The sequence below is a fragment of the Musca domestica genome, unplaced genomic scaffold (assembly GCF_030504385.1).
Source record: "Musca domestica strain aabys unplaced genomic scaffold, Musca_domestica.polishedcontigs.V.1.1 78, whole genome shotgun sequence".
Taxonomy (NCBI): Eukaryota; Metazoa; Arthropoda; class Insecta; order Diptera; family Muscidae; genus Musca; species Musca domestica.
Window position 1 is genome coordinate 301,926 of NW_026712403.1, and position 11,530 is coordinate 313,455.

General features: G+C 40.4%; 1 protein-coding gene across 1 annotated transcript; it reads left to right on the forward strand.

Annotated features, from left to right (window-relative positions):
* Positions 1-1,417: 1,417 nt before the first annotated feature.
* Positions 1,418-10,039, forward strand: LOC131806523 (uncharacterized). Its single transcript, XM_059130656.1, has 2 exons — positions 1,418-1,943; positions 8,653-10,039. The coding sequence occupies exon 2, from the start codon at positions 8,653-8,655 to the stop codon at positions 9,349-9,351; it is 699 nt and encodes a 232-aa protein (XP_058986639.1). The 5' UTR covers positions 1,418-1,943; the 3' UTR covers positions 9,352-10,039.
* The last annotated feature ends 1,491 nt before the right edge of the window (positions 10,040-11,530 follow it).

Genomic DNA, 11,530 nt, shown 5'->3' on the forward strand with positions numbered 1-11,530 from the left:
TTTTTCGGCCACGGCGACGCGCGATTCGATCAAGTCGTTTCTTTTTTTTTTTTGCAAACCATTTCTGCTGATGTTGCTGTTTTCTTCCGTCCACTTCCTTGACGTCAGGCTACGCTACCAGTATAGCGGTAACGAGCAATGGTACGAGACACAAACCATATATTCAAATTTAAATACTGGAGTGTTCTAACGATAGGCACTTGTGGTTTTCCAGCCAAATATAAATAAATCACACTATCACGCTTGAATTCCATCACGAATAACTTTTTTTCTGGAAAATTCTCATCAAAATACTTTTGTACGCTTGTAAACAATATAATGGGCTGTCACTGGAATAATTTTAACAGCTGTCTGATGAGTGGCTTTGAAATAACAGCAGTCTGAAGTTGGTTGTAGTTTTTTCATCTCACCCTGTATTTGGATTGATTATGCATCCCAAGCAAGCTGGGTGGAATAGGACTTCTTAATATCCAAAAATCCATTATAGATAATTAAATGAAGCGACTAACGAACTACGAAAGCAACACATTAATATCAAATTTCAGTATTTCAGCTCTATTATTAGGACTATTTAAAACTTTTCGTACAATTATAGCACACGTTTTCAAACCACCACCAAATCTTTGTTCTAGATACAAAGAGAGACCTCAATAACCAATTTGGGGATTCTAGCCCAATACCTTCACCCAATACCAAATTTAGTACCACCAAGTATCTTTCGTACAATATATGACTCATTTCCAAACCACCGCCAATTGACAGCCCCAGATACTAGCAGTAATCTAATATTAAATTTCAGAATCTTATCTTTATACATTCACCCAATATCAAATATAGTACCATTTAGTACTTTGCAGACAATTAAAGTACACATTTTCGAAACCCCCTCAATATGTGCAGGCTAGACATGAACAGCAAAAATACCCTTTTGTTTACTCGCGTGAGATTGTCATATTTTTATCTGCAATATTGCCAAAGACACTTAATTCCTTAAATGCCAGGATTCTAAGATTATTAATCCGAAAACATGAAAAAATTTGAGATGGGGAAATTTACCTCCCTATTTAGATTACTTTTAGATGGAAACGTTCAAAATGTTTCCTTTTTGTGCTGCACCGTGTGATAGTTCCCCATTTTTTCATATTTTCAAGAAACCGAATAGTTTTACTAGTATTCCCAATTGACTGCAAATCATAGTAAACATCAGAAGGAACTAATATATGAATTACATTCAATATATATATATCGGACCCGAGATGCACAAAATGGAAACATACGTCCCAAAATTCAAGTGCATATTACGAATGTGAGGGTCTTGAACACCAAATCGGATAAAACATATTTATAGGAGATATAGCTATATCTGAACCGATTTTCTCCGAATTCGAAGTACTTGCTTCTAGACTGTTCATGGGAAAAGCGCTACAAGCGCAGCACTAATGTTCGCCCTCGAAGGCAATTCCCATGTACGTCGTCTCTCCCTTTTTTCTATACTGGCAATGCCATATCACTGGTTCTGCTTTGATCAATATTTTCCTGCTCTCTTGCTCTCGGAGTAAGAACAAGGGTTCGATGAGAAGAAGAAGAATCATCATCTTCTATTAGTTTTCGAAGTTTTTTGTCGTTTTCGTTTTTTTGCCTTTGACCAAGAAGGTCGTTAAAATAAAATTGTGCCCAGAATTGTGCAAAACAATAAAAGTGAAGTAAAAATTATTGTGCGTTTTATTGTAAAGCAACGATCGACACAGTGGTAGCAGACCGTATTGAGAAATAATTTGTTGAGGCTGCAAAGGAACCCTTGCCCAAGTAGGAGCATTTACCCGAGCCAGAAGTGCAGGTAACCAGTCGATCAGGGAAACTGACTCCGTGGTGACCGACTGTAGCAAAGTTGTCCCATCAACATCTGGTCCTTCTCAACCGGCAATTTGGAAAAAATAATAAAAGTAAGTACCGGCAATTTTTTGAGAAAAAAAAAAAATTTGGAATTGTGGTGAAGAGCGAAAACTGGATCTATTGTCGTGGTCCCGTTACATAACCTTGCTAAAAATATTCAAGGGTAGCTAAGGTTATTGACTCATTTGGTACCGTTGGAATATTTTTGGAGCCTTGCCGCTGCCTTACTCTTTGGCCCTTGATTGTGTTGTTGTTTGTAACAGCACTTTGTTTATTTCTTTGCCTGCCTTCTTGTGGACTATACAGCATTGTTGTTGTACTTTTTTGTGGCTCGCTGTTTGTGTGCTTGCCGTTTGCCTGTAAATCTACATAATAGGCAAAATTTCTTCGCCTGTCATAACATACAAAGCAGTGTTGTTGTGCATTGGTGGCGCGCTGTCCGTACGTTAGACGCACTGGCATTGTTTATGTTGTTGGTGGCTCGCTGCTTGTGCGTTGGTGGTTCAGCACTTGTGCGTTGGTTGCTATGCAGTGTTGCTGTTGCGCCGTTGCTGTTTATGATTTGGTGGCTCGCAGCTTGTGCGCTGGTGGCTCTGCATAGTTGTTGCATTGTCTCTATCTAATTTGGTTGGGCTCTATTGGTGTTTTTGTCATTGGCGGCTGCCCTGACTCATATTCATTTGCATTGATTTTGATTGCTAGTGTATGAAGAACTATATTTTCTGGAAGGAGATAAGACGAAGCAAACAATAAGTGGAAAGAGTAACATTGACTCTTTGGTTATCCACCTTATTAGAAGAAAACAAAAAATTATTGCTACATACACAGTGGTGTGTAACGGCGTAAAATAGTGAAGGTAAAGTTTGGAATTACTTTACACAATAAAAGAAGAGCAATTTTGTTGTTAGTGGATTTTGCCCTTTTGTATATTCGACTCTGTGGGTCAGAGGCATCTATTTGTAATATAGAGACTTGCTCAAAAAAAAAAAAAAAAAGAAAAAAAATAAAATCTCTAATTGAGAAAACATTGACAATTCATTGTTGGAATGAACATTATTTGGACTGTTTGTTGGCACACCATTAAATAATTTGCTCGTTTAAAACTTTACAAGAAGTACAAATTAAAGTTTTTAAATCTTACTCAATTATTGGGGAATAGATATAGTGGAGCAATCGTTCTCAATTTATGATTGATAAATGCTGAAGTTTTATCGTCGGTCTGTAAAATAACTTGCTCGTTTGGAGACTTACGGAAGACGTTACAAACATTCAAAACTCAAGGGTACGGTTGTTGAGTGCTCTTGTCTGCTGAGATTGGACGTTTTATTGTAAACTTTTTGGAACAAATTGTTCGAAAATTAGAATAGAAACCTTCCTCTGGAGGAGCAGTGGACATTTCCCCATCAATAATTTTTCGAGATTATCGCCTTCGAATTTTTTGCTAGATCGAAAATTTTAAGCTTGCTCGATGAAAATGGCAAGTCTAGAAGACTTTTTGAATAAATGTGAGGAAATTATTTCTTTTGAAGAAAATTTAAAGGAGACTGATTCCTCAGGGTTCAACGATTCTGCAATTGATGTTGAAAAATCAGAGCTTCACAGTTTGTGGACAGAATGGAGGGAAACCCTGAAAGCTTGTACCTCTGACCCGGAGAGCTATAAGAAAAATAAGGAGACCATAAAAACTAATAAAAAACTTGCTCATCAGAGTTACGTTAGGTGCATTAACATCTTGGGGGAATGGAAGGAAAAAGTAAAGGTTGTACCAATTGCTCAAAACCAAAAAGTGTCTGCCTCAATTTCAGTCCCGCCGTGTGACACGGAGGTTTTTCATGGGGACTATGTGTCATGGCCCAGTTTTCGCGATTTGTTCACGGCCATTTATATCAATAATAAAAAACTTAGCTCTGTCGAGAAACTTTACCATTTGTTCCAAAAAACAAGTGGAGAGGCAAGAGAAATAAATCGCCATATTCCGTTGACAGCCGAAGGTTTCTCTATTGCTTGGGACAATTTGAGGAACCAATATGAAAATAAGAGAATTCTAGTAAATACTCAGCTGCGGAATTTATTTAATCTTGCTCATTGTGGGCAAGAATCGGCATGTGGCCTAAAGAAACTGCAACGAGACGTTACTAATTGCATAGCGGTCCTTGAGTTATATAAAATTGATGTGAAGTCATGGGACCCTATATTTGTCTATCTGTGCTCTACGAAAATGCCGAAACTTACTCTTTCTCTATGGGAGCAGTCTTTGCATAATAAGACAGAAATGCCTCACTGGGATGACTTGAATAAATTTCTCACGGAGAGATTTAAAGCATTGGAAAGTGTGTCAGATATAACTTGTTCGAATGGGGTACAAGTAGGACAAGGTTCTCGCCCAAAGCACAATCAATATGAAAAATTGAGACAGTTTAGAGTCCACCATACCAAAGTGAATGAGAATAAATGCAATTTGTGTAAGGGCACTCACCCCTTGAAATCTTGTCCGAAATTCCTAAATATGGACTTCAGAAATAGATTAAATATCATTAAAAGGGAAAATCGTTGCATTAATTGTATGGCATTGGGCCATCGAGTGGTGGACTGCCGGTCTCAGGGTTGCTCTAAATGTAAATCAAAGCATCATAGTCTTCTTCATAAGAATACAATTACTCAAGGTAATGATGCAAACTCAACCAACACCTCAGATTTGTCTCAAATGTCGAATGTGAGTCCAAATATATCTTCGGGTCCAACAACTCTATCTAATCCTCGGGCCTTCCATACCTCTGTCTCAAATAGAACAATGCTTGCCACAGCATGGGTAAACATTTTAAGGAATGGAATTCCATACAAAGTTCGTGCGCTAATAGACCCTTGCTCGGATGACTCTTTTATTTCCTCTCGGTTGCAAAAAATGCTAAAGTTACCAACAAGCCTTGTCTCTGCCGAAATTTCTGGTTTAGGCGGTCAACATCTAACGAAATGCTCGAAAATAGCATCTATTAGAATTGGTTCGGTGAAAAATATTTCTTTCACGCTAGACTTGGAGGCCTTCGTGATCCCAGAAATAACGGGAAATATACCCACACAGCCTTTGGATAAGATTCGTATGGACGAATTACCGGATCTAGATTTTGCGGATCCAACGTTTTATCGAGGTGGCCAAGTAGATGTATTGCTCGGTGGAAACATTTACCCAATTATCTTGCTCAGTGGAGTTAGGAAAAATATCTTTGGCTCACTTTTAGCTCAAGAGACCGTGTTTGGGTGGGTATTGACTGGCCCAGCAACCAATTTGCTCTATCCGACTTCAATGAGTGTTTCCCATTGCACTAGAGTGTCAGTGCAAGACCAGCTAGCTAGGTTCTGGGAAATTGAAGAGGTTCCCAAGGTTTCAACTACCTCGATAGAGGAACAGAAGTGCGAGGAAATTTTTCGATGTACGACTTCCAGAGGCTCTGATGGAAGATATACCGTGAACTTGCCCTTTAAAGACGATCCTCCTTTTTCTTTTGCATCAAAGTCCAGCCGATACGTTGCTCTTACTCAATATTTGCGGAATGAGACGTCGTTACTGAGAAATCCAAAACGAAAATCGGATTATGATGAGGTGATTTTAGAATATTTGTCTCTGGGACATATGGAGAAGATAGAACACTTTGTAAACTACGAGGACTGTTTTTATTTGCCTCATCATGGCGTTTTTAAGCCTGAGAGCGTGACTACGAAGCTGAGGGTAGTCTTTAACGCTTCATGTGCCTCGGTTAATGGCAAAAGCTTAAATGATGTGTTGTATGTTGGACCTTCCCTTCAAAAAGACATTATCTCTCTGGTATTAAATTGGCGCTTATACAAATATGTATTTAATGCAGACATTTCTAAGATGTATCGTCAAATTTTGATCAATCCATCACATGCTAAGTACCAGCGTATTCTGTTCAGAACTTGCCCAGACGAAGAAGTTTCTGATTACCAATTGAAGACGGTAACATTTGGTGTCAATTGCGCCCCATACTTGGCTCTTAGAACTCTTTTAAAATTGGCGGATGACGAAGAGTATCGTTTTCCAATTGGCTCAAAAATTCTAAGAAATAATATGTATGTCGATGATGCTTTGGTAGGCGTTCATACTGTTTCTCAGGGGTTGAAAGCGAAGGAAGAATTGATAGAAATTCTTGAATCAGGTGGATTTGAGCTTCGAAAGTGGACGTCCAATTCCAAAGAAATTCTGAAGGGTCTGGCTCGTGAAAAACTTTTAAATGAAGAATTTCTGGAGCTCGGCGACAAAAGCTCTGTAAAGACGTTGGGTATTCGGTGGAACGCCTCGGTAGATAGTTTCTACTTTGTTATGGACAAAATTCCAGAAAGAAATTCGTATTCTAAGAGGCAAGTGTTGTCCATTATCGCAAAGATTTTTGATCCTTTGGGTTGGCTTTCCCCAATTATAATAACTGCGAAGATTCTCATGCAGCAATTATGGCTCGATGATGTTGGATGGGATGACCCCCTAAAGCCACATACCTTATTAAGCTGGAAGAACTTTGTCTCAACTTCCGTGGGAATTGAAGAAATTAGAATACCAAGGTGGGTAAATTACTCTGCTGACTGCAATGTTCAATTACACGGGTTCAGTGATTCGTCGGAGTCGGCTTATGCAGCAGCGTTGTATTTGAGAGTTGAAGTGGGACATAATATTTTTTCGAATTTGCTCGTTGCGAAATCTAAAGTTGCCCCTTTGAAGAAGATGTCGCTACCTCGATTAGAGCTCTGTGGCGCCTTGCTGCTTGCGGAGTTAGTAGATTCAGTTTTGCCTCAATTGGATATTCAAAAGACATCTTTGTTTGCTTGGTCAGACTCGACTATTGTACTAGCTTGGCTCAAGAAACCATCATACTCTTGGACAACGTTTGTCGCAAATAGAGTTTCTATTATCCAGGAGAAAATAGGAAGTGACTGGCATCATGTTCCTACGGATGAAAATCCGGCAGATCTGGCAACCCGGGGGCGGACTCCTTTAGAAATAAAGGAGAGTGGTCTGTGGTGGCATGGACCATCCTGGCTCAAATCGCCCGAAAATAGATGGCCGTCTGGTGTGGTGATATCTGAAACAATATTGGAGGCTAAACATATAAAAGTTCATTTTGCTCGATCTGCCGTGGAGGAAGATATATTAGAACGATTTTCTTGTCTATCCACAGCAACTCATGTTGTAGGGTACATAATTCGCTTTTTCAACCGAACGCACGGGAAAGCCAAGAAGACAACGTGTTTTGATACCGTAAGGTTGTCAGCGGATGAAATTAGTTTTGCCCGACGCCGTTTGATGTCTGTGTCACAGAGAATCCATTTCCCCTCGGAATATGATTGCCTCCTTAAAAATCAGAAGATTGAGTCTGGGAGCCCTCTTTTGTCACTAAACCCTTTTCTCGACAAAGACAGCCTTATTCGAGCCAACGGAAGGTTGAGTTCTGCCCTTTCAATATCGTACGATGAAAGGTATCCAATTATTCTGGCCCATAAGAGCAGATTCGCTGCACTGTACGTTGACTTTGTTCATCGTCTTACCAACCATGGTGGCATTCAGCTAACTCTGGCTACTACACGCCTCGAATGCTGGATCATAAGAGGCCGGAACTTGGTGAAAACTCGTTACCGAAATTGTACGAAGTGCGTTCTGGCTCAAAAGAAACGACAAACACAGCTAATGGCTGCCCTTCCTCCAGAACGGACTACAATATCCCGACCATTTTCCACATCTGGGGTAGATTTCGCTGGCCCGGTGGAAATTAAGAATTTTAGTGGTAGAGGCTGCCGCATTTCGAAAGGTTATATTTGTCTGTTTGTTTGCTTCGCCACCAAGGCGATCCATTTGGAACCGGTCAGCGACCTTTCAACCCCGGCGTTTATCGCCGCTCTTGCTCGATTCGTTGCCCGGCGTGGTTGTCCCCGTCATATATACTCGGACAATGGTAAGAATTTCGTGGGTGCTGATCGCGAAATACGATCCAACCTCATGAAGATTATATCAGAAACCAGAGACGATTCTGTTACTCGATACGGGTTTCAGAAGTTAGAATGGCACTTTAATCCTGCCGCAGCTCCACATATGGGTGGCCTGTGGGAGGCAGGGGTTAAAAGTTGCAAACTGCACCTGAAGAAAATCTCAGGGCAGATACGACATACATTCGAGGAGCTCTCCACTATACTCGCCCGCATAGAAGCGTGCCTTAACTCTAGACCACTTACTTCCTTAACCGATGGCATAGATGACCCTAGCGCCCTTACTCCCGGGCACTTCCTCATCGGCGGTCCTTTGTTGTCTCTTGCTGAGCCCGACGAAGTCGAAAATAAAACGTCCTTGTTGAACCGTTGGAGACGTATAAAGTTGATTTCTCAAGAATTTTGTAGGCGCTGGAAAATGGAGTATCTCAAGGAGCTCCATAAACGCACTAAGTGGAAAGTGGCTCAAAACGATCTACAACTTGATGATATTGTGGTGCTACATTCTGACTCACTTGCTCCAAATGAGTGGCGCATGGGTCGCGTGGTAAAATTACACTTTGGACAGGACAATAGGGTTCGAGTAGTGGACTTGAAAACCCTGAACGGCGTGATAACGCGTCCTGTACACAAATTAGTACTCCTTCCTCGTCCCGAATGAACTATGCTCTATAGACCAGCTTACGTTGTCACACTTAATGATGTCTTACTCTATGAAAATACGTTTACCCATTTTATTGTCGCCTAACCATGCCTTACACTTTCTTACAGATGAGTTACAATGATGCCTTTAAGTGCCCACTTTGTCACACTCGGCACTCTTTCCGACACTGTCGCAGCTTTCTTCAGGCGACGCCTTCAGCGAAGGACGCCATTGTGCGCAAGTATCAAGGCTGCGTAAATTGTCTTGGCCTGGGTCATCGCGTTATTACTTGCCCTTGGAACGAAGGCTGTCGGGTATGCAATTTGGCCCATCACACCTGGTTGCACCCTCTTGATGTTAACCGGGAGGTTTGGTTGCGTATGACCGCCGAAGTCATGATGCATCTCCCGGGACTGGATGAAACACCAAGGAAAGTTCGTGTCCTTATCGACCCTCTTTACGATGAAAGCTCACTCGAACTGGGCTCTCCCAGCAATTTTGTGATGTACCCGAGCCCTGCCACTGTTGTGCTGACATCGACAAACAACAATGTTCGGACGTACACCGCCAAACTTAACGTCGAGCTTGAGTCCGAGTTGTTATCGCCACGTCACGCCGTCGATTTGCAGTGCGTAAAAAAAGTTTACCCAAAGAAGGCGATAGCGGATCCTCATTTTGAAACACCGGGAAAGTATAATGTGGTCTTGGGAAAATCAGCATCTAATGGAATTTTCTTGGGCCTACCCATCATTGAACCAGGCATGCCGTACGCTCAAAACACCATCTTTGGCTGGACCTTTTTCGGCGACGTTGCCCGGAAGAAGTAACTGTTTCCCAACAATTCCTACTTACCCGATGAAAGTTATCAGTATTTGTTACGATACCATGAAGACTGAAGACCGTGGAGCTGGTTCCTTATTTTATTAATTTTTAATTTGTTTAGTTTTTTCTAATTTTCTAACGTTTTATATAATGTCAAAATTAATTTCATAGTATACTTTAGTTGGGACCTTGTCCCAAGGGGGGGAAGATGTTCATGGGAAAAGCGCTACAAGCGCAGCACTAATGTTCGCCCTCGAAGGCAATTCCCATGTACGTCGTCTCTCCCTTTTTTCTATACTGGCAATGCCATATCACTGGTTCTGCTTTGATCAATATTTTCCTGCTCTCTTGCTCTCGGAGTAAGAACAAGGGTTCGATGAGAAGAAGAAGAATCATCATCTTCTATTAGTTTTCGAAGTTTTTTGTCGTTTTCGTTTTTTTGCCTTTGACCAAGAAGGTCGTTAAAATAAAATTGTGCCCAGAATTGTGCAAAACAATAAAAGTGAAGTAAAAATTATTGTGCGTTTTATTGTAAAGCAACGATCGACACAGTGGTAGCAGACCGTATTGAGAAATAATTTGTTGAGGCTGCAAAGGAACCCTTGCCCAAGTAGGAGCATTTACCCGAGCCAGAAGTGCAGGTAACCAGTCGATCAGGGAAACTGACTCCGTGGTGACCGACTGTAGCAAAGTTGTCCCATCAACATAGACTGAGTACGGTCGGATGTACCAAAATTCAGGACTTTTGGACTGATATTGGCCATTTGATGCACCACTAACCCGAAATCGGTTGAGGGTATATATGAGACCTATGTCCAAATCTGAACCGATCTTGATAAAATTTTGCAGAGGTATTTCTGGGCTGTAAATATCATTGTTGTCGAATGCATGTTACGAATTTGAGAAGCTTAAACACCAAATCAGATGAAACATATATATGGGAGCTATATATGAACCGATTTTCATCAAATTAATTGAACTTGCTTCTAGACTGAATTTGGTGGGATATGCAAAATTCAAGTCATCAAGATATTGGCTATTTGGTGCACAATTAACACGAAATGGGTTGGGGAAATATATGGGAGCTATATCCAAATCTGAACCGATCTTGATACAATTGGATACACTTATTTCATAGCTGTTTTTTATATCTGGTACCAAAGAAAATTATTGTGGAATGCATATTATGCTTGTGAGGGACATTAAACGCCAAATCGGATAAGAAATATTTATGGGAGCTATAGCTATATCTGAACCGATTTACACCAAATTCGAAGAACAGGTTTATAGGATGAATTCCATTGTAATTGCCAAAATACGGCCCAGTTGGGCTGATATTAGTCATTTGGCGCACAATAAACCTAATATCGGCTAAAGATATATATTTGGGAGCTTTATTCTATTCTGAACCGATGTCGATAAAATTTGACAGAGGTATTTTCTAGCAGTATCTGATGTCCGGTACCAAATATCATTCTTCTGGAGTGCATATTACGTATGGGACTTAAAACCCCAAATCGGATGAAACATATAAATGGAAACTATAGCTATATATGAACCGATTTTCTTCAAATATGATTTACATGCTTCTAGACTGAATTCGGTGGGATGTACCAATATACAGGTCATATGGACTTATATTATCCATTTGGTGCACGCTTAACCCGAAATCGATCGAAAATATATGGGACTCATAAAGTGTTTACAGATCGTCGAAAGGAGCTGTGGGCCAAAAGGGTCCACATTTGGATATCATTCTATTCATACACTACCCCACACTGTGGCCAGAGCATTATGTCTTAGTGCATTTGTTTGTAACATAGAGAAAAAAGCAAGATAGAAACATAGTTCCTTTGGATGATCCATACAGAATCATCCTTCAATCCATTCGTCTGTCCATGTACAGGTGACATTTATTGCCAGATTGAGATGAAACTTGGCACAAGTCACTTGTTTGGCAAAAGAACGAAACCTATTTAACGTGGAGATAATCGATCTAAATTTAGATATTACTTCCACATATATCTTCATCCGATGTGCCTTTTACTGTGTACCAAATGTGTAATACTAATCTAAATAGGTGGGAATTTTATACATACAACTAAATTGAGTCCAGTAATAATCATTTCCAATTTTTTGGAAATCGGTTCAGATATAGCTGATATAGCTCCCATGCATATTCTT